Source organism: Cydia strobilella, chromosome 8, assembly GCF_947568885.1.
Source record: "Cydia strobilella chromosome 8, ilCydStro3.1, whole genome shotgun sequence".
NCBI classification, from domain to species: Eukaryota; Metazoa; Arthropoda; class Insecta; order Lepidoptera; family Tortricidae; genus Cydia; species Cydia strobilella.
Genome location: NC_086048.1, coordinates 3000015 through 3023347, shown reverse-complemented (window position 1 = coordinate 3023347; position 23333 = coordinate 3000015). Strand labels below are relative to the sequence as shown.

General features: G+C 37.4%; 1 protein-coding gene and 1 non-coding gene across 2 annotated transcripts; one reads left to right on the top strand and one right to left on the bottom strand.

Annotated features, from left to right (window-relative positions):
• Nucleotides 1–8726: 8726 nt before the first annotated feature.
• Nucleotides 8727–8799, top strand: Trnat-agu (transfer RNA threonine (anticodon AGU)). The gene has a single exon. It is a non-coding gene; the product is annotated as a tRNA-Thr (tRNA).
• Nucleotides 8800–20877: 12078 nt separating this feature from the next.
• Nucleotides 20878–22531, bottom strand: LOC134743348 (uncharacterized). The gene is made up of 2 exons (XM_063676740.1): nucleotides 22138–22531; nucleotides 20878–21824 (listed from the first exon to the last, which is right to left on the bottom strand). The coding sequence occupies exons 1-2, from the start codon at nucleotides 22292–22294 to the stop codon at nucleotides 20878–20880; spliced, it is 1104 nt and encodes a 367-aa protein (XP_063532810.1). The 5' UTR covers nucleotides 22295–22531.
• Between the last annotated feature and the right edge of the window lie 802 nt (nucleotides 22532–23333).

Below are 23333 nucleotides of genomic sequence, written 5' to 3'. Positions count from 1 at the left end.
AGCTCGATTAGTATATTTTAGTTACTTTTATAGCATTATGACTAAGCCTCGGAATATTTGTAGGTAAATTCAAACAAAATAGTTTTTAGATATTGGATTCACAGACAACCAACGAGTACGTTATCTGTAGATGGTACTTAATTTAAATGTAGGGTCAAACTTAAGCAACACCTTATTTACCTAATATTGTAATAAGAACCTAAAAAACTACATCCTGAATTTTCTACGAAAATCAAAATGGAGTTTTAAGTTAATTTTAACAAAGTTTAGTCAGCTAATGTATAAAGTTTCAGTTCGCCTTCTACTTCGAGTCGATCGCTATTTAAGACTCGGTTAAGCAACCTGAGTTTTAATTTAAATATTTCGTTTGACGGACCTGGTGTCCACGCATGTAGGGGTGGACGAGAAGATCTTGGGGTCGTGGATGAGGTGAGTTAAAATGACACTCGTAGTCCAGTACATGCACGTATAATAAACATTGTGATACAGAGGTGTTAAGTTATCACTGTAAGCGGACGGGCTCGACCGTCCGTCGCAAGATTGCTGCGAGAATGGCCGATGCCGGCCCCGCTGCCCCGCGCCCCGCACCATGCATTGCGTCGGCGACGGCTCCCGAAGATGCCCGATCAAAGACGAGGCGTTAACACCTGGTTATGAAGTTTTCAGGTAGGTACCAGGTATATTTTTTGGCATTTTAACAGCTGAATAGTTTGTTGACAAAAGATTAAAGTATGTATCGACGACAGGTCTGGCCTAGTGGGTAGTGACCCTGCCTGCGAAGCCGATGGTCCTGGGTTCGACTCCCGGTAAGGGCATTTATTTGTAATAAACACAGATATTTGTTCCTGAGTCATGGTTGTTTTATATGTATATTTTAAGTATGTATTTATCTATATTAAGTATGTTTATATCGTCACCTAGTACCCATAGTACAAGCTATGCTTAGTTTGGGGCTAGGTCGATCTGTATAAAATGTCCCCAATATTTATTTATTATTTATTTATTATAAACGTTTTCATAATAATTGCTCATCGTAATTTCGTAGTTTTGAAAATAGGAATGATATTAGAATTCGTATCTTGAGGTATGATAATTTTAAAGTCACATATGCCTTAATACTTCTTGACTATTATGGCGTATGACTTCCTGAAACATCATGATAAACGGCAACAGTGGAAGCCGCATTTAAATTAAAAAGTGAAAAATCTTTATTTGATATTGATTACTGGCAGTGCATTTCGAGAGATTTTAAATCAATCGAATTTAAACTATCGTGGGACATATTAACTTAGCTAACTTAGCGGTTTCACTCACGTATTTGTATAGTCACTCGCTCGAAATGTTGCGGAGAGCCTAGGTCTCCATTTTCAAGCACTAACAGTGCCTAATCTTAAATCAAGTTAGGGTTATTAGAGCGTTTTTTTTTTCGAGTCTTAAATATGTCTTATGTTCTATGTTATGTTCGAGTTTATGATTTATAATTTTATTTTAATTTATTATTAACTACCTACTAACTAATAAGAATATTATGGATTGTAAAAGTCTGAAATAAACTATATTCATTCATTCACTTTTAGGCTTGTGAACTCTCATTATTAATTCAAAAGGACTGTTCACCGGTAAAAGGCGGTGTAAACACGAGTGGAGGTATTTGTCTAAAGCCGATATTAATCGCCGAACATACCCGGGACCTGAATAGTTTCGCATTGGAGACGATGTTTGCTAATATATTGAGAGGGGGCTATTATGTGCTTAGCTGACTACGAACATGATAAAATCAAAGGTCAAAGTTTTGGTCATATTGCCTATATTAAGTTGGCCCCACATTGGGCGCCATAAAAAGTACCGAACATAATGTGCAATGCTTATAAGTAATATTTTTAATATTTAAGTTCTAGAGTCAAGAGTCAACTTACTTACTGCTGTGGCGCAACGACCCGAAGTGGATCTTAGCCTCCGACACCAAAGACCACCATGCTACTCTGTCCAAAGCCGTTTCTGTCCAGTCGACGGCGCCGAGTTCGCTGAGGTCTTTTTGCACTTCGCCTCACTCACCTGGACGCCTTTGCCTTCGGACTTTCTGTCAAGTCAAGATATTCTTAATTCAAATAGGCCTAGCAACAAGCACTTTTATATTGTCAAGTTTTACAATTCTATTTTACAGTTCTATTTTGTACTAAGCAGACTGCATACACGATGATATCTAGTCTTTTTTTATTGACTATTAAGTTGACCTCACGTTAGACGCCATAGAACTTACGAAACTGTGTAATGCTTAAAGTTAAGTAATATTTTTTTATGATACAAGTTATATAACGTGCTTAGCGGACTTCGGACATGATAAAATCAAAGGTCAAATTGTTGGTCAGACTGACTATTTAAGTTAGCCCCACGTTGGGTGATATAAAACGTGTCAAACTTATTGTGCAATGCTTATAAGTAATATTTTAATGATATAAGTTTTATTTTGCGCTTTGCGGACCTCAAACACGATAAAATCCCAGGTAAAATGTTTGGTTAAATTGACTTTATTAAAGTAGGCCCCACGTTGGGCGCCACAAAACATACCAAACTTATAAGTAATATTTTTATGTTACAAGTTAAGAGAAAAACAAGTAGGATTATTTTATGCGGATAAGGCTTTAATTTTAATCAGAATATTGGGCTTTATAGCGCTTAATTTTAATGTGTCCACAAGACAGATGTGAACCTTGATTGACGTTAGACGTCATACTGTGTACGTATCTGTTGTCGTTTATATTTTAATTGGCAATATTTACATGTACTCGTAACTATGTAGGTATGTAGTCTTAAAAAATTGCAAACCCTTTTTTGACCACTTGTTGGGCATACTTAAGTAAGACCCAATAATGCAATATCATGATAACATCAAGGTACCATTTTATTTTTCTGTCGAGTCAAGAGTTTCAAGGAAAACAAATATTAAATGTTTTGTAATTTTTTTTTTGTAACTAACTAAACAAAAATTAGGCTAGTTTTGATACCCATTTCTAATTCCTCACATAAATCAGCTTCGTTTATCGTGCACTCCGGAATGAGCGCCTGTGTCGTGTTTGTTCATTTTGGTGAACATTCGAATGCAAACTGCATGCACCGCATCCGTTCGCTACTTGCGGACTGAATTTTATATCATTCTACTGGTGTGATGGACCTAAGACCCTTTTACAAAACTTATAAATTACAAGACTGCTGTGACTAAGTATAAGTGTAGAAAATTCTAGCTACATCTCCCAAATAATGATTTTACACACACATGTATTAGTCAGCCGCGTTAAAAATTCATACATTTGAAATTGTTTTAATCGAGCTTGGAGATGCGGGATTAGTAGAGGCTAGACTGCAGAACCTTGAACACCGTAGAAAGGTAGCTTGTTTATCGGTGTTCTACAGGATACATTCCGGGGAGTGTGCGATGGGATTACATAATTTAATCCCCCCATCTCCATTCTGCCACCGTGGGCCTAGACGCGGACTTGCGTTTCACCCTTACGTCGTTACTCTGCCACTGATTCGTACTAAGCGCTATGCATCCAGCTTTATCATGCGAACGGCTAAGGAGTGGAATTCACTTATACAAATATACACAAATATATTCCCAGTCCACTATAACTTGGATCTTTTTAAATCGAGAGTGCATAGACATCTTTTAGCTAAGCATGATCCACCATAGACTGCATCGGCACTTACCATCAGGTGAGATTGCGGTCAAATGCTTGCCTTTTTGTAATAAAAAAAAAAAGTTAAGAAGTTACTGAATTTGATTAAAAAAATTAAATAGAACAGTTCTGGTCCGCGCCGAGGCCGAATTTTCTATAAAGAGCCTGGCCGGACCTGGACCATACTAGTGCAAGTCATCCTTTACAAAAACTATTTCGTAGAAACAAGTCCGTTTGATACACATTTCTCATGTCTCACATTAATCAGCACCACTTATTCGGACGTTTATCCTGAACAAGCGCCTGTTTGTATGTTTGTTCATTTCGCTGAACATTCGGATGCAAACTGCATGCACCGCGCCCGCGCTAAGTGCGGTCTGTTTTAGTTAACCAGGAATTTCGCGGTTTTGCCTTTTGATGTAGTTTAACGGGGCTTACTTTCAGTTTGGGTAACTAGTGAAGTTATATAAATAGGAACCTCATTACGCAAAATTCTAAAATTGTAAATAAAACTTATAAACTATATAGATACTATAAAGGAGCCCCGTCCGTTGGCTTGTTGGGTGGACGACATCCGGAAGATTGCGGGTCTCTTCTGGATGACATTAGCTCAGGACCGGGACAAGTGGCGTACTGGAAGAGAGGCCTATGCTCAGCAGTGGGCGATAGAGGGCTGATATGATGATGATGATGATAAACTATTGAATTTTGTTAAAAAATTACATTTGAAAGGCATCAAATTTATAAAAAAAAAACATGAAAGTATACTTACAATTTACAATATGCCCGTTTGCTAAACATTTCTCATTCCTCACATAAATCACTCATCAGCTCCGTTTACCTTTCGTGTGCTCCGGAATGAGCGCCTGTGTGTCGTGTTTGTTCATTTCGGTAAACATTCGGATGCAAACTGCATGCACCGCACCCGCGCTACGTGCAGTCCGTTTTGTTTAACCAGGAATTTCGCGGTTTCGCCTTTTGCTATGTGTTTAACGGGGCTTACTTTAAGTTTGGGTAACTAGTTAAGTTGTATAAATATAAACATTATAAGTTTACCGTACCTACTAATAAGTTGATTCACGAAAGTTTCAATATAAACCAATCCGAAACTGTTCAAAATGGTATCTCAATAACGCAGTCTACGCGTACGTATACAATATCATAACAACATCTGCAATAGTCAGCACAACACAGCTTTCTTGGGCAAAAGTGTACTGGGTATGGCTAATTTTAATAGTATCCCAAATAATATAAAATCCCTGCGAACTGATCAATTTAAAATACAATTAAAATCATATTTAATAAATAAATGCTATCACTTAGTAAATGATTTTCTTGGCGACACTTAAAACACCCAATTATAACTTGTCTAGTCTACGTAATGATTTAATTTGTACTTAATATAATTGTTTTGAATGTTAAATATGATATGTAATATCTTTAATACTCGTAAGTATGATGTAGGTATATTCATAACTGAGTTACCAGTTTTTAAGTTTTATTACATTTGTACGTCATTAGGCAAAACACAGAGCTCTAAGCACCTATTATTACATAAGACCTAAACTGTGTCACCTGTATTCTACAAATAAAAAAATACTTTACTTTACTTATATATTTTTCATGTTTCTCTATGATGCCACTAAAATGTCGTCGTAAGAGCCCCTGAGGCCACTTGCAAAAAACAAAATTATAAAGCTGACGCGGGAGGACGCTGTAATAATTTTGTCGTATTATTTGACAATAATTTAATTTTTTCTTTGTTTCTTTTTTGCTTCAGATTTACACAAATATATTCCTCATGAATGATTTGTCGTCTAGGCAGCTCCTAAAAGTCTACGCAATCAAGTTATTGAAACCTCCCAAGAACACAAATTAAATATTTGCGCTAACTTCGGTAGGGGTCCATGGGCATTCTTGGATGGGGTTTACTATAAGCCACTGAATGTATCCAGACCCGAACAAACAACCGTGTTATATAATGTTGTTTGTTTGAAAGCGGGCTCCGAAAACAGGTCTTTGTCTCCGGCGAAGCAGAAGACGGGCGGGTAAAACGTTGGTTTTATTTTTAGCCTTAATGACGACACTTTCAACCTCCCGTGTTTCCTCTCATGCTTTAAAAAAGGACTGGTGAGTTATTCAATTGGATGCCGCCTCGGTCGTAACAAAACACAGTCTGAATCCGAACGGTACTCTGAGGGGGGCGCTACGCATATGATACAAATCCTTCTGTTCATTAAGAAGCAATCGCAGGGTTATGACAAATAAAACACTAACTACAAAACTGACCTATGTTCCCGCATATGAGAAACATAATTACATAAAATAACATTAAAATTTGAACCTGTGACTACGCACATCACATCACAGGTCACATGTGTGACCTGTCTAGGTATTCATTGTTATAATGTTCGGAAGATGCATTAAAGAACAAACATATTTCAACGTACACTTTATATTACGAAACGAATAAAAATTCATCACCACCTTCTTACCAAGGGAAAGATAATAAAGATATTATGCGTTTCTAAAGTAGGCCCAAGTGATAGTCCAGTCATCATCATCATTAACTTAAGAGTTATTCTCTTGTCGGTGGAGTATCTTCCAGCTTTCCCTATCCCGCGCCAGCTCTTTGACTTTTTGATACGACACGACCCCTACTTTTTCTTTCACTTGATCTAAAAAGCTGCGTCTGGATTTTCCTCTACCCCGCTTCCTTCCTATCCGCCTCTCCAGGATAGTTTTAAAGAAGTAGTCGTGTCGTATTAAGTGTCCAATCATTTTCCCGCATCTATTTGCAATAGTGTTCAGAATAGCTTTTTTCACTCACTCTTCTTAGCACCTCCTCATTCGTTATCCTGTCTCTCCAACTAATACCTTCCATTCGCCTCCAGCACCACATTTCAAATGCTTCCATTCTCTTTCTATCTCTTAGGGTCATTGTCCACGTTTCACTTCCATAAAGGGCTATACTCCAGATGCACACCATAATCAGTAGCTTCTTGCTTCTACATGATAAACGGGATTTCAATAATTGTTTCTTCTGGTTGAAAGCTTTTTTTGCCATAGCAATCCTTGCAACGATGTCTGGTGTGCACCTGGAGTCCCTGGTAATTAAGCTACCTAAATATTAAAAACTTTCAACCTGCTGAATTGGGATGTTGTTGAGAACTATTGGATGATGATTAGCGTTTTGAAGTTGTAATTGTCTTAGTTTTCTTTATGTTTATCTTTAAGCCTAATTCCTTAAATACTGTATCCATTGTTAACATTAGATGTTCTAGTTGAGCTGAAGTTTCTGCAAACGCCGCGATGTCGTCTGCAAATCGTATAAAATGTATTTCATACCAGTACCAGATAGTCCAGTACCGGGTAAAAAAATCTTGAAGAAAAGTAAAGTCCATTTATTTTATGATGTCCACAGGAAAAAAGACATAAACTCATACAAAAAAAGTTTCCGACCCTTCTATCATATACCTGCTCGTCTGCATCGCCACGCGTCTAAGCCTGTGTACACACTGTAAGCAAACAACGAGCAACAAGCTCCCGACCACTGGCCTAGACTTTTTGTCCAAAACTTAACCTATCGAGCTATTAAGATGTCCTTCTGTTCTGCAGGAAAACAAGAAGATTTGAGGATAATAGTGTGGGAATGCCGCCGGGACAGTAACCTGCAGCTCCAACTCCAGGGAATTGGGCTGAATGAACGCGTCACGCGATCATCAGCCCGCCTGCTTCCAGCCGGGCGTCCCTACACTACATTTACAACCTATCGAGAACATTCTTACACTCACGGGTCAATTCGAACAATGATCTAGATATCCACTAGATATGAAACAGAAACGATAACGAGATATTTAAGAAAGTCATGTCAAATTTGACATTTCCGCGATTCCGAATGTCCTCTTAAACGATCTCTTTAAGATTTGCAGATATTATAATATATCTAATTGATATCCCAAAACGTCACAATAATTGTAGCGTGAAATGACAATTGGTTTCTCGAATCGAACTGCAAAAGATAACTAGTTGTGAACTAAACTATAACGTATATATTAGATCTCTTTTTTCTTTTTTTTATGAAATAGGAGGCAAACGAGCAGACGGATCACCTGATGGTAAGCGATTAACGCCGTCCATGGACACCCGCAACACCAGAGGGGTTGTAAGTGCGTTGCCGGCCTTTAAGATGGGAGTACGCTCTTTTCTTGAAGGTTTGAAGGTCATATCGGTCCGGAAACACAGCAGGCGCCAGTTCATTCCACAGTTTAGCTGTGCGAGGCAGGAAGTTTCTAGAGAAACGCACAGTTGAGGACTGCCAACCATCTAAGTGGTAAGGATGGTAATGTTGTCGCGTAGGGCGATGGCGAAAAGAAGCTGCAGGGATTAATCCGAACAATTCCTCGGAGCACTCCCCGTTATACACGCGATAGAAAATGCAGAGCGAGGCCACATTTCTATGCAGCGCCAAGGAGTCAAGCCGTTCCGAAATACGCTGGCAGTCGACAATCTCTCGATCTCAATCTCGTTTTGTTCTCGTTAGTAATTATCACGTTGTTCGAATTGATCGGTCAATTTTTTTTACATTTAAGACCCCATGATAGGAGACAACCTTATAAAAGAAAAGAAACCTGTGTAGGTTGGAAAAATAATTTTACTTGGGATTTGTTACTAATTACGTCAAGCCACAGGACAATAAGGGTAAACATCGTAAAAAATACTCTTTATTAAAATGGCAGGAAAATGCCAGCTTTTACAACTTACCTACTCAACTTTAGGTTTAAGGTAGTCGTAAAATGTAACTCAAGGCCAATGTAAATTGCAAATGTAAATGTAAATGTTGGTAAATGTAAGTTGCAAATAAATTGTGGTATTTTCTATAAAAAGGGACCTTATTGTCGATGCTTACGCCGTTATTAACGGCGCTGTGCGGCGTAAGCGCCATCGACAATAAAGTCCCTTTTCATAGAAAATGCGCCAATTAAAAGTGGAAAAATTCACTGTCTTGGGTGGGACTTGAACCCACGACCTTGCATTGCATTGGCTACGGTCTTGGTGGCTCAGATGGTAGAGCACTGTACTAGTGATCCAGTGGTCGTGGGTTCAAGTCACACCCAAGACAGTTAATTTTTTTCACTTAATTTATTTCTAACCTTAATATCATCGTTCGCAGACATTTCTGCTAGATACAAAATTAAATAAGTTGCAGTAGTATTAACTGAAAAGATGGGCCAAAATGGTTACTAAGTGGGACCCACAGAACACCATAGACAGCTAAAAAAAAGAATGTCACTATTCGTAGCACCTGTCATCTCGATAATTTTTAGGGTTCCGTACCCAAAGGGTAAAAACGGGACCCTATTACTAAGACTCCGCTGTCCGTCTGTCCGCCTGTCCGTCTGTCTGTCCGTCTGTCACCAGGCTGTATCTCATGAACCGTGGTAGATAGACAGTTGAAATTTACACAGATAATGTATTTTTGTTGCCGCTATAACAACAAATACTAAAAAGTACGGAACCCTCGTGCGCGAGTCCGACTCGCACTCTTGGCCGGTTTTCTCTATTAATTTAATATTTGACGATGTACAGTTTGGCAAAAAAGAGCAGAAATTAAAAAGTGGCAACACTGTAGTGTCGTCCCGTTTTTCTTAGATTCATTGGAAAGGGACGACACTACAGTGTTGCCACTTTTTAATTTCTACTCTTTTTTTGCCAGATTGTCACGGGGGCCTAGCGAAGATGCCAATCGTTTGCGCCGTAGCGAACGAAACGCTTGTCTCTGTCGCACTAATATGGAAGTGTGATAAAGAGACATTACCGTTTCGTTCGCTACAGGCCTCTAAATGTAATTTCTGAGCCTTTAAGAAATAACGAGCCGTTCGAAAATTATTTTTATTAAGTTTATTACAAAGTGAATAACAAATACTTTGTATTTGTCCTTAAGTTTTAACGTAGATGGCATTTTACACGCTTTTTGCTCTCATGTAATATTTACTGTAATTTATTGTAAATATTAAAATTTATATACGTATTTTATATAGGTAAAAATTATGGGTTATGGTCTGTCTGTCTGTCACCGGGCTGTATCTCATGAACCGTGATAGCTAGACGGTAAAATTTTCACAGATATATTTCTGTTGCCGCTATAACAACAAATACTAAAAACAGAATAAAAAAAATATTTAAGTGGGGCTCCCATACAACAGTGATTTGCCGTTGTTTGCGCAATGGTACGGAACCCTTCGTGCGCTTGCGTAAGTTTTATTTCTTTTTATAACTATTTTCAGCAACGAAAACTAGACGTAAATAATATGTCACTTCACGTAAATGTTCATGACACGTGTCATGCTATTTAGGATTGTCGATAAAATGAGAGCGTAACATCGATTGTATGGGAGCGGCTTTTTGGCGAAGGGGTCGTGAGACATGACATCAGTAAAATATCATTTTAATTTCAGAATGCAAGTTTGAGTTGGCGTAGATAGTTCTTATTTCTTTCAGCAATGCTCGTCGCGATTAAAAGGCAACCTTAAATCCACAACGTCCCAGCTAAGTGTCAAAATATGGGACAAAAACTTAACTTTCATAACGGCAAACTTCAGCCTTCAGGTTTGAAAAGGGACTGTGTCAAATAAAAAGAAGCCGTCATCTCAGAAATGCGTGAATGCGTCCCACTGCCGCGTCCTGTTGGGGAAGATGACTACTTACTACTAGAAGGAGCATAATAGAATAGAATAAGATTTTATTCGTAAGCACAAATAAACATTACATAATATAAAAATGAAACATAGAATAAGATTAAAGTGCCACGAAATGGCCTCATCTCAGAATCTTGCTGGTGATTCCAGTGCTGAGCTTCCGATGAGACCATCGAGTGAGAAAAATCATGGGAGGCAACAGACAAGAAGAAAAAAGACATAAAATTACATGACAATGAACACAGTTAAATAAGAGAAAATAAATAAAAGTTACAACATCAAGGTGTCACAGACAGTCCCCTATGCAGAGGATGCATGGAGACAGAAGAAACAGCCTCTCACGTGGTGCTGGAGTGCAACGGAGTGGCCCCATACGGGGCAAAACATCTCGGATCCCCGAGAGACCTCCCTGGCTGGCAGGACTAGCCCACCCCCATGTCACGCAAAATAGGCGCCAGTCGTCGAGTTGCGGAAAATCGCCCGAACTACAATACAATACAACATCAAGAAGATACAACATAACGACTAAATTAAATTAAAATTATATAAAACAAGCATCTTACTCAACACTGTATCGGTAATAGGTAATAGGTATGAAACAGATGTTACTGTAGAGGGATAAGACCTAGCAGGGAGGATGTGAAAGATATTTACACACTTCGTTGATCTTCTTTAAGTATATTCTTTTCATATATTTTAGCTACGATACAATAATAATATCTGGGAGACCGAGCTTTGCTCGGAAAACATATAAAAACTCAAAAATGCACGTTTTCCCAGAGATAAGACCTAGCTAGATCGATTTTTCGCCCCCGAAACCCCCGTATAACAAATTTCATCGAAATCGTTAGAGCCGTTTTCGAGATCCCCGAAATATATAAATATATATACATATTTACAAGAATTGCTCGTTTAACCTTTTCGACGTCGTGACAAACACAAAAGCTGTCATCCAGACGCCACGTCACCGAAGTGTCAAAATTGAAATTGAACTTTATGCAAATGCATGTAGGTCTATGTTGTTCTGTGGTCTATGACCGATTAATTGGTCTTTGGCGTTGAACCTACGGTGCGTATATATCGGTCATTGGGGTGCAAAAGGTTAAAGGTATAAGATTCGGCTAACTTTGATGGCTACCTATTTCGGAATCCACACCCGTTCCATCTGACAGCGTGATCAGATTCTAAATTTAAAATGGATGCCTGTTGCCAGCCACTGATCAAAAAGGCTGCAAAGGTTGCAAACCTTTACATTACGATAAATTGTGCGATAAATTATTTGATGTGATGTCCATCCATGGCTGCTTTCTATATCAATACCGCTCACCGTTGGAAAGCGTTCATCTTTACACCACATTTAGGTACACCGTTATTTAGATGGTCATGCACTGTGTAGTTTTTAATATGGTTTTGAATAGATGTGTCCCGCCGAGTTTGTTGCCGGTCCCATATTGGATACCCTCCTCCAATTTAGGAAGATTTAAATTTTCTCGGGCAGAGGTATAGAGTTAGAACCGGCGTACCTTTATTTGACGTTCATATAAATAAATAAAATAAAAAGCCTTTTATTTCCCGCTAAATTATTACAGATACATTATTAACGATTTCTTGCTTTATGATGGTTAGTAAAAAAATTTTTTTTTTTTTTTTTTGCTTAAATACTAGTTTTTGGTTGTTAGTTGCTTATAAATATTTACTAAATAATTTGTATATAACAGGAACCCCTCTCAGGTGAAGGCCTCTTCCAAAGTTTGCCATTTTGATCGGTCAAGTGCGGTTTGATGCCAGTTTGGTCCAGCTATTTTAATGATGTCCTCGTCCCAGCGTGAGTGTGGCCTTCCACTGCGTCGCTTGCCTTGAGGGCCTTTCCATAGGGTGACGATTTTCGTCCATCTGCGGTCTTTAAGTCGTGCCACATGTCCGGCCCATCGCCATTTCAACTTTTGAGCTTGGTTGAGAGCATCTATAGTTTTAAGCGCGGTTCTTATCTTCGTGTGTCGTATCTTTTGAATTTTTTTCAAGTTCAACATGCTACGTTCCATACCTCTTTGGCTTTGACGTTCATATAAGCGCATTGTAATATTTGTAATATGCCTACTTGAATAATAAACTTTCTTTTCTTTTCTTGTCTATATTAACTCTAAAAAAGGCCCCTGCGGTATAGTACTGAAAACGCTGGCAGCGTTTCCTCAATAGAATAAATATATTTAATTTTTTTAATTTGGGGTTTGTATGAGCAGCTTTGTAAATACTTCCATTTTGCGGCGTGGTTGTGGTGCTAAGCGTTTCCTTCAGAAATATGATAGATCTATGGGGATGGATATTCTAGCAATGCGTGGTCACGTGACTGGAATGTTGAACACGACCCGATGCTGTCACGCGGTGAAACTGGTCTCTGAGAAGCTTAAGGTGGGAGTTAAGTGTTGTGTAATTGAAAAAAGCCATTTTCCTAAAATAAGTCAAATATTTTATTGCTTCTAATATTTCACATTTTATTTTATGCTGTCACGGCAGTTGGACCTGCGCAGCTGCGTTCCAAAATACTACTCCCATAATCTGAATTGAGCAAAGTTTTTAGAACAATCACATTTTTATATGTGCCTTCACATATATTTTTGTAAGGAATAAGTTAAAAACAAAGTAAAAATACTTAAGGTGCGCTCCAGGGGTTAATTAGCTCATTGTGTAGTTCAAAAAATAACTGAAAAAATAACATAGAAATAAAGTTTGATTAATATCCGAAAACCGATTTAGCTGTCACAAACCGACCTGTGGGCCGGTGTAAGTGTAACAGAGTAACAAAATATTTAGTTACTGTTATGCAAACATTCTTTCAGTGCGAATGATAAGACAATAAAATCATTTTGACGTCAAAATATAAGCTTCAATCGGCCTCCTGTGCAGTTATTAATTAATTGTATACAAAAAAACAAGACTATAATACGAAATATACTAATGGAAATGCGTTTTAAATTATAATATTAAAAACAACGTGACACAGACAACATACTCGTAAAGAGCATAGTGAAGTGACTTTTCTTGATTAATTTAGTTTACGAAACGCGTGTAAGATAAAGTGACACTAAATAATGCATTACTTATATGCTCTTTGTATGATAAAGAGCCTGATCGAACTTTCAATATTTTTTGCATTTTTTTTAAATGAACAACAATGACAAACAATAAACAACACAACCGAGGTTTGAACCAGGGCTCGGAACCGGTATTTTTTAAAAACCCCGATTAGCCCAATATTTTGAATTTTTTTATGCTCATTACGTAGGACTGAATCATGTATTTAGGAAACAATTTTGCATTATTAAAACGTCCCATTAAAAATGAAATTATAAACAAAAGAAAGAAAAATAACGTAATAATACCGGTATTTTTGTATGGAGCAAATACCGGTTTCCGACCCTTGGTTTGAACCTACGATTTTTGACCACAGCACACATAAGAAACGTCAAATGTATGTTACAATATCCGAATATACTTGCGTCATTAATTTTTTCCGAAATGAAATGTAGCAAAAGAGTCCAGATCAAGAAACCTAATCGCATAATATCTCAAATTAAATGATATTTTACTTATTAAATACAATTACATAATCACAAGTTACATATTTACTTGTACAATATAGTCATGTACTTAGCAGTTGTCTTCCCGATTCCACCAGATCCACATCCAGAATACAACTGAATACTGGATTAAGATTAAGTTAAGCTTCTCAAGTGCGCTATGGTTACGTCACGCCTGACGTGGTTAATCCACCAGTCAAGGTAATACGTGATCACGTGACTTGAATAATCGTCACGATACACACAGACACACTTTGTATCATTCTCTTGTTGCAGTAGGGGTAAATTCTATATCGATATTGAACATCGAAACGGAATACGCTGGCAGCCGACAATTAGCCCCATGCATGTTTTTTTTTTTAATTTTTGTAATCATAATTTATATCGTTTGAACACCAAATCGTCAAAATCGTTTGAAAATGTTGAAACATTTTGAGCTGTTGAAACGCTCATAATTTTTGGCGCGAATCCGACAGTGTGATGACTTCACACGTTGGACGATCCAACTGACGTTTGCTACTAATGACACTTATGTGAACTAATCTGTCGAACGCGTGACGTCACGTGACGTTTCGCACGTTTCGCTCACTAGCTTTTCGCGGGCAAATTTTTGTACCTTTATTGTTCCGTGCAAAACTTTGTTTTGACAAACGGAACACTTATGGGATCACTTCGGTCTTGCAAATCAGTTAAATGCGTTTTCCCTAGAGACCATTTGACGTAGATACCTAAAATTTGAAACAGTTATTTATTAATTATTTTAAGCAATTAAATGGTAATAAATATCCGAATAAAAAATATTTCGTTCAAATATATACTTCTAATTCTGACCGTGTGTAGTGTGCATTATTCTACTCCTGGTCACGCCATCTTACTCACAAAGGGTGTAAAGCTATATACGCCCCCTGGGTCACTAGAAGCACTAAAAAGCTTTCCCGGGAATGCAGTTGCTTTGACAAAGTAAGGAGCAGAGACAACGGAGGAGACAAATATGAGAATTTGCTTTGTCTAAACAAAGAAAATCTCATTTTGTCGGTTCGAATGCCGGGCGAGACTAAGCGAAATTTAAAAAAAATCTTTGAATGCAGTTATGTTTGATTTTTTTAAGTAAAATGTTTCCTTCAGGGCCCATTTTTTTTCCACCTTGTATAGTTCGTTCGCGTTAAGAATGCAGTGAAACTCATTATTGTCAGCCGGCCTAGTCACGCTCGTAATCAATCAAATCGTTTCTGATTAGAAAGTCAAGTTCACACAGTGACCAGTTGAAGGCATACTGTCAAATTAGGAACGATTTAATTGGTTAGCTGCATCGCTATGCCGGCGGACATTGATGATTTTACTGCATTTTTAAGAGTCAGAAGTAAGCTCGGCTGAATTTCACCTGGTGAAATTCGGCCGAGGCGAGCCGATGGCAAGGTCCTTCCCATACTGTTCTGTTCTGTAATTAGTTTATAAAAAGCTCTAATATATAATACAAACGAAATAGAGCAAAAACAAGTTTTGTATGAAAAACTTAAATTCGTTTTTTTTTTTTTTACTTTGTTATCTGAAGCTATATAAACTAGTTGCAGACCTAGATATACCTTATCATATTGTAAGCACAGTTTCAGAGCAATCTAGCTAGTCGTTTTATGAGATAAATGAAAGCGTAACTACGTTTTTATGAAGAACCGAGCTTGCCGGGGACTCTTAACTCGAACAAACTATATGTATAAAGTAATGGATATATGAAAGAATGTGAGACCGGTCAAGACATGAAGATCTTTTATTTTTAATTCTAAAAATTTTACCTTTATTTATTTATCCACTTTTGTGGGTATAATTATGTGCAACTAACGAATCCACTCACTCCAAGAATGTCTTTTATTTTCATCTAACCGTTGTCATCGTGAAAAAATGTATTCAATAATAAATGGTAGCAAAGAAATACCTCAAAGGCCTCTTTAGACGTAATGTATTCCGTTCAAGGGACGCCTAACAATTTTTGATTATTCTGAGTGAAAGGAATTGATGGTAACTTTGATAGACAGCCTGAAATGTGTAGGCGTCGCCGATACGCTTCGTATTCAGCTCGCATCCGGCAATACGGGATAAGGAACGCCAATAGACCATACATGAAAAGCTGGCGTACAGTGGCAAGTTTAAAATATGCAGATTAATATTTTTATGGCTGAAAAATGATACTTCCAGCGTGGACCAAGACTCGATAAAGATTTTTACAATGGCTTATTGATGATAATTTCAACACACGTTTTCATTTGTGTATCAAAGCTAAAGGAGAACATTTAAGATAAAACGTTTTGTTTTATTAAAATAATGGTAGTTTTAATTTGCACTTACATTTTTTGTAAAGATGTGTAAGCAATTAGGCATAAAATAATCTTTAAAAAAATTCAACCTTTTTTGGGCCAAACTGTAGTAACACCAATCGCTTATTTCCTTTTTTGTGCTAAATAATTGGCTTACTCCAAAGTTTAAATATAAAAAAAAGATAAGTTTACACTCCTTGTCTTCTACATTATTTTAAGCCGCGAGTATCTAAAAATCATCATCATCATATCAGCCCTTTATCGCCTACTGCTGAGCATAAGCTTCTCTTCTAGTTCGCCACTTGTCCCGGTCTTGAGCTAATCTCATCCAGCAGTGACTCGCAATCTTCCGGATGTCGTCCACCCAACGAGCCAACGGACGCCAGTGGCTTTTTTCATCCGATAATGGCCACCATTCCGTTAACATGTTAGTCCACCTGCCATCACTCTGCCTAGTAACATGTCCCTCCCAACTCCATTTTAGTTTGGTAATGACGCAACCCACATCTTACACTCCTTACCCGATCTCGAAACTTGATACCGAGCGTGGCACACTCCATGGCTCTCTGTGCCACGCGGATTTTATGCACAGCCTCCTTAATGAGCGTCCATGTCTCGGCAAAAATTAGCATAACTTCAGTACCTCGCTCAACCTCAAAGCTATCCTCGATTGTCCTACATTATGCACAATTACCTATTATTGAATAATAATTTGATGAAAATCATTTGTAGTGTAATTTTGTGTACAGTTATAAGGATATCTGTGCGTCGTGCTTTAGAACACGTCTCTGACGAATGATCTCGAAGACGTTTCGGCAGCTTTGACAAACGACTCCGCTGTGACGGACGCACGCACAAGGAATTGTTATATCGTTATTGTAGTGAGTATTGTACACACTACGAATTTGTAGTTATTACAATGTTGTAACTAGTGAGCTGTAGCCCTCGCGATAAGCTTGAAAAAATGTAAAAATACTTCGTTGAGTCATTATCACGGGTAACTCACAATAGTCTTAAGTGCCATAGACCCTACTGGCGCTTAAGTCTTTTATGCCAATTTCAGAAACTTTAAACTTTTTTTTAAATTCTATACCTGCGCATAAAATTTCTGGAGAATCAGATGTGAAATGTGACCTGCAGAGTAGAATATCCAGACATAAGAAAGCATTTTATAATTGCTCGATCAAACGAGCCCGCCGAAGGCGGGCGAAGTTCGATCGAAATTATACGAAGCGTCTCGTTCGAAGATGATAGCTGATAACATGTAGTACTGTTAAGTATGCTTAAACTTCACAACGTTTAGAGATTTAAATTTGAAAAATATTCCCGCGCCCGACGCTACGACGTCTCGCGCGCCAATGCCGGACGCCATATATTTTAGAGTAAGTAACTATGCGATATCACAGTTTCGTGCAAGATGATTACAGGGATGGGTTTCACTTTTTACGGTATTCATTTGAAATGTAACTTCCTTCTTATGGGTGGGAAGTGATCATCTTCGAACGAGACGCTTCGTATAATTTCGATCGAACTTCGCCCGCCTTCGGCGGGCTCGTTTGATCGAGCAATTATACTACGCGTCTCGTTCTCGATGATAGCTGATAACATGTAGATCTTTAGAGTCTGTGATAGAGCTTTGTTTAAAATATTTGTACTCTTTAAGTATGTATAACATTTAAATTAAATGATACAAATATTTTACAACTTTGGCACAGTATTTATTAATTATTCATAATCAACAAAAAATAACAATTACAATATTTATATGACATGCATATAATTAACACAGCCTTAATTATCTTTAGTTAGAATACTGATAGCGAACTTATTATTTGTTTCTATAATAGGTCTGTTATAGAAACGTGCGAAAGTAGTTGACCCCTCTGTCCAACCTGCAGTTCTTCTAATTGTATCAATGTCTATACCTCTCCTATAGGCAGTAGACACAGAGGCATGTTTAGTGCTATATGCACTAAATTTTTCAGTATCAATGCCAGCCTTGCCGAGCAAAGATTTGATCCAATGACCAATTGTCTGAGGACTGACTGGATTGTGAGGCTTCACCGATGATAGAAATAGTCTCTTATTTCCAGCTCTAATTTTTTCTGTTATTTTTAAATAATGAAGGATTATGGTGGCTACACAAACTTTTGGTCGTTCTCTGAAGAAAGGAATCATGAGTAGGGGTTGATTTTTTCCAAGTTTTGATGTCTTTATCCTATCAGGAATTTTTATTTGAAGCCCTGATGAACTCATATTTATCTCATCTATATTAATCAAGCCTATTGTTTGTAATCTATGGGCCGTAACCAGAACTAACAATGTTGTCGCAATCTCTGATATAATTTTTAAGTTTAGATTCTCCAACTTATCTTGGTTTTCAATATATTCTAAAACTTGCTCGATATTCCATGTTTCTGAGTATTTAGGTGCAGAAGGACGTCTCCTGAAAATGCCCTTAAAAAATCTGGATATAATGGCATCATTGGATATGTCTCTTTTTGCTATGAGTGAGATTGCTGATCTTGAAGAATTTAATGTACCATAACTTGCATTCTCATTGAATCTCATTGTCAAAAACTCTATAACATTAGCACAGGTAGGATCAAATATATCATATTTATTAGTTGTAGCAAAATGTACCCATTTTTTGAGACATCCTTCATATTGCTTAAGGGTGGATTGTGCTATTGAGTCTATAATAAAATCAACCGACATCTCGGGAACTCCTTTTTTCAGATACGCCTCCCTGATAATTTCCCTACCACTAGAGAAAGTTTGTGTGATAGAGGATGTATTCTGCTCCTGCAAGGAGAAAGTAGTAGGTCAGTAGAAGGTTCAAATATTATAGGAGATTCACATAAAAGTGATGTAAACATTGGATACCACGCTTGTGTGGGCCAATTTGGTACAACTACTACTCCTGTTGCTTTATCATTAATTATTTTTCTCAATACTGGCAATATTACAGCAAAAGGGGGAAAGGCGTAGAAATGTTCTTCTTCCCATGAAATCGTGAAAGCATCTACTACTGATGCTTCTGGATCAGGGTAACGGGAGCAAAATGTTTTGCACTTGGTGTTAATTCTGGATGCGAACAGATCAATACTACAGTTACCAAATTTTTTCACAATTTGCTTAAAATATTTGCCCGCTAGCTCCCATTCGGTGTCTAAGTTCGTATCGCGCGAATCAGTATCTGCGTCGACGTTATCTTTTGACGCAATGTATGAAGCTACTATCCATATTTTTCTGCTTTCACACCACTGCCATATTTTACGGGCTAATTCACTCAAGTGGGGAAATTTGACACCTCCGGCCTTATTGATGTAAGAAATAGCTGTAGTATTATCTATACGCATTAGAATTTCACAGTTACTGAGTTTAGAGGCAAAACATTTTAATCCGAAAAAGGCGGCTAAGAGCTCAAGATAATTTATATGAAATTTTTTATCATCCTGGTTCCAGAATCCACGGGTAGTTATTGAATTGGATTCTGCGCCCCAACCTGATCTAGATGCATCTGAGGAAATAATTATTTTGTATTTCTTTGTGCATATGGGGTTAGAACCAGTCAAAACATTTATGTGCCACCAAGTAAGATCTTCTTTTACATAATCAGTCATTTTCATATAACTATCAAAATCATCATTATTTACAGTTAACGCTAGCCATTTAGCTCTCTCTAGTCTCTTACAATATATTTTACTATATTGAACTGCATGCGATGCTGCAACTAAAACTCCTAGTAGTTGCGCGAAAAGGCGGATTTTGTACTGATTTCCTACTTTAAAATGGTTTATGAAATTTATAATTTGTTTTTTCTTATCATCTGGTAAATCAACAGAGTATTTTTCTGAGTCTAAAAAGAAACCAAGGTATTTGCATCTTTTACTTGGATTTGTATGGCTTTTCTTATAATTTATAATAAATCCTAGTTTTTCTAGAAGTGTGATAATATTTTTTACATTATTTTTACAGGATTCATATGTATCACTAATGCACAGTAAATCATCTAAGTAAACTAAGGATAACCAGCCATTTAAGCGTATATTATTCATAACGGGTTTCATGATCTTGGTAAAAATATAAGGACTAGTTGATAACCCGAATGGGAGACATGTGAACTGATATAAAATACCGTCAAATCTAAACCTTAAGAATTTCCTGCTATTTTTACACATCGGGACTAAAAAATAGGCATCTTTCAAGTCTAATGTTGCCATATACATATTTGGAGAAATTAAGTCTCTGGCTGCTCTAAGATCCTCCATTTTAAAATGAAAAGTTTCTATGAACTCATTTAATTTTTGCAAATTAATAATAAATCTATAAGATCCGTCTGGTTTTTCAACTAGGAAGTAGGATGAAACAAATTGTCCCTCGCAATCTGAACATATTTCAATAGCCCCTTTAGACAGAAGTGTGGCAATTTCTAGTTCTATCTTTTTAAATTCACCCGGAGGCCAGCTGAGAGTTGGCTCTCTGACTTGAAAAGGTTTATTTTTAAAAATTATACCATAACCTCTGATACAATTTATAATGAAGTCATCAGTTGTAATAGTTTTCCATATTTCCACAAAATGTTGGAGGCGACCTGCACTATAATTTACCTTTACTTCTTTGATGCTGGACGGCTTTGTTTTTGTGATGTGGAGCGTCCTGGATACTGTGAAGACTTCGTCTGGAATGGCTTCGGTTTGTATCTCACATTGGTGAATTGCCTCCGTGGATAATAGCCCACCTGTCTGGGTCTCGCAGGTGGGCCTCTCCAGTTTACCTGGTAGGGCTGATAGGAGTGATAGGGTTGTAGGTATGGCTTCTTGGCTGGTGGTTTTTCTGGCGCCTTAAGTGAAGCTGAAGCCTTCTTAATATTTTTGGCATCCTTTACTTGCTCATTCAGTTTGATACCATAAAGCCATTCATCAGAATCTGTCGCTTCTAGGGTAGATTTAATATCCTTATCAAGATTTGGTGTAATGAAAGACTTTCTCGCAACTGAGTGTTGATGAAATACGTCTGTCATAATTTTTCCAGTGTCCCAAAGATATTTCATAAGTTGCATGTGATCAACTCCCTCTTCAGGATTTTCCATTAACATTGATATAGCTGTCCCGAGTGAAATCAGGCCCGTACCCACACAGTTTTGGGTGTCGGCAAAGTGCTGATCTCTCTTTTTAGCAATTTCTGTTAAGTGGCTCACTATCTCCATGTTTATTTTGGGTGCTTCAGTGCGAAGAGGCCCTTCTCTAGAATATTTTTTGAGAAGACCCTTTCGAGTCTCCTCTGTTAAACCCTTTGTGATCCAGTGAGTCCACTGTTTTTGGATAGTCTCGTCGATATTTGTGATTGCATTAGAGGAAGGTAATTCCTCCCCCATCATTTCTAGGAATTCCTGATTCCAGTCTTGTGGAGCCTCAATTGATTCTTGAATATTATCCTCGGGTGTAATAATATCCACGTCCGATGAAGGGGACAGTTGAAAGTTACTATTATTTGTAGATAACTCAGAGTCTTTATTAGATATCTCTGGTATATTTTCTTTATTAGCCTCCAAAACATCTGTAAACGAAAATATATGTATAATACATATATATTACGTATTACGATATTACACTTGTAATGACGCAATTCTTTTAAAATTAAGTACTTTTTGTACAAAACGAACAGGTTCTTGTTGAACTTCGTCCGATTATAGCAATAATTGCCATCTTTTAATATAAAGAAATTATGCTTGCATTTGAAATGGGAAAATGACAAGCTCATGTTCGTATAGAACTGAGCACGCTCGTGTGGAGCTGCCCAAAATATGATGTTCGCATAGAACGTTCATATTTAGTAACTTTTTGATAGAAAACACTATTATTTTCCTTACCTGAAGTATTGTTTTCCTTTTTTTGACTTTGTATAAACTCCGTCATACATTTTGTGAGGTTATCAATTTGTTCTTGCATTAACTTGAGTTTTTTACAAGTTTTTCGATCTTCCCGGTCTCGTTCTTTAGATCGCGAACGTGACCTCTTTTTTGGCATTGTTGAAACACAATATTAGCACGATTTTAACGATATAAACAATTAATTTAGTTTATTGAAAATTCTCAAACGTCAGAAGCTGTTTGCACAACAAAACAATATGGCGTCCGGCATTGGCGCGCGAGACGTCGTAGCGTCGGGCGCGGGAATATTTTTCAAATTTAAATCTCTAAACGTTGTGAAGTTTAAGCATACTTAACAGTACTACATGTTATCAGCTATCATCGAGAACGAGACGCGTAGTATAATCATAGTTTTGAAATATGTAGTGATTGATAAATATGATTTGTGGGTTCGACGAATTTCAAAAAGATACAACATTTGCAATGGAAACCAGAAAGAGGGCCACAATCATTTACTCGATTTGTATACTTATTTGATAACACAGGTATTAATAATTATTTGCGCTTTAAAAAAAAAACAAAATTCACAACTAAACTCATGGTTACTAGCACACTTAGTACCTCACAATAGCATTATTTGCGCTAAGAAAATACGTCCCCAAGCAGCTTAAGATCGATTGTATGCAATCTCATTGCAATTTAAACATGTTTGTGTGTATGTTTGGCATTGTGTTCGGTCGGTAGTGCATTTGTTATTCCAATCGCGCAACAATGTATGTTGTATATCAGGGGAGGCAAAGGCTAAATCGAACCAGTAAACCTATTATTATAGTGGCCAATGCAGCCGATGAAATCAGGCGTTTCGTGAACCAAAGATTTCCTTTGGCAGGATTGGTTGTTAGGACTTAAGGATTGTAAGTAAAAATATAAAAAAAAAACTATTTTTTAGGGTTCCGTACCCAAAGGGTAAAAACGGGACACTATTACTAAGACTTCTCTGTCCGTCTGTCTGTCTGTCCGTCTGTTTGTCTGTCTACCAGTTTGTCTGTCTGTCTGTCACCAGGCTGTATCTCATGAACAGTGATATCTAGAAAATTTAAATTTTCACAGAGGATGTATTTATGTTGCCCCTACAACAATAAGTACTAAAAAGTACGGAACCCTCGGTGGGTGAGTCCGACTCGCACTTGTCTGGT

What these genes read in the sequence shown, in the direction of transcription:
- LOC134743348 (XM_063676740.1), bottom strand. Translation starts at nt 22,294, where the DNA reads ATGCCAAAAAAGAGGTCACGTTCGCGATCTAAAGAACGAGACCGGGAA. An exon ending in AAAGGAAAACAATACTTCAG is followed by an intron (nt 21,825 to 22,137) that starts GTAAGGAAAATA and finishes TTTCGTTTACAG; the next exon opens with ATGTTTTGGAGGCTAATAAA.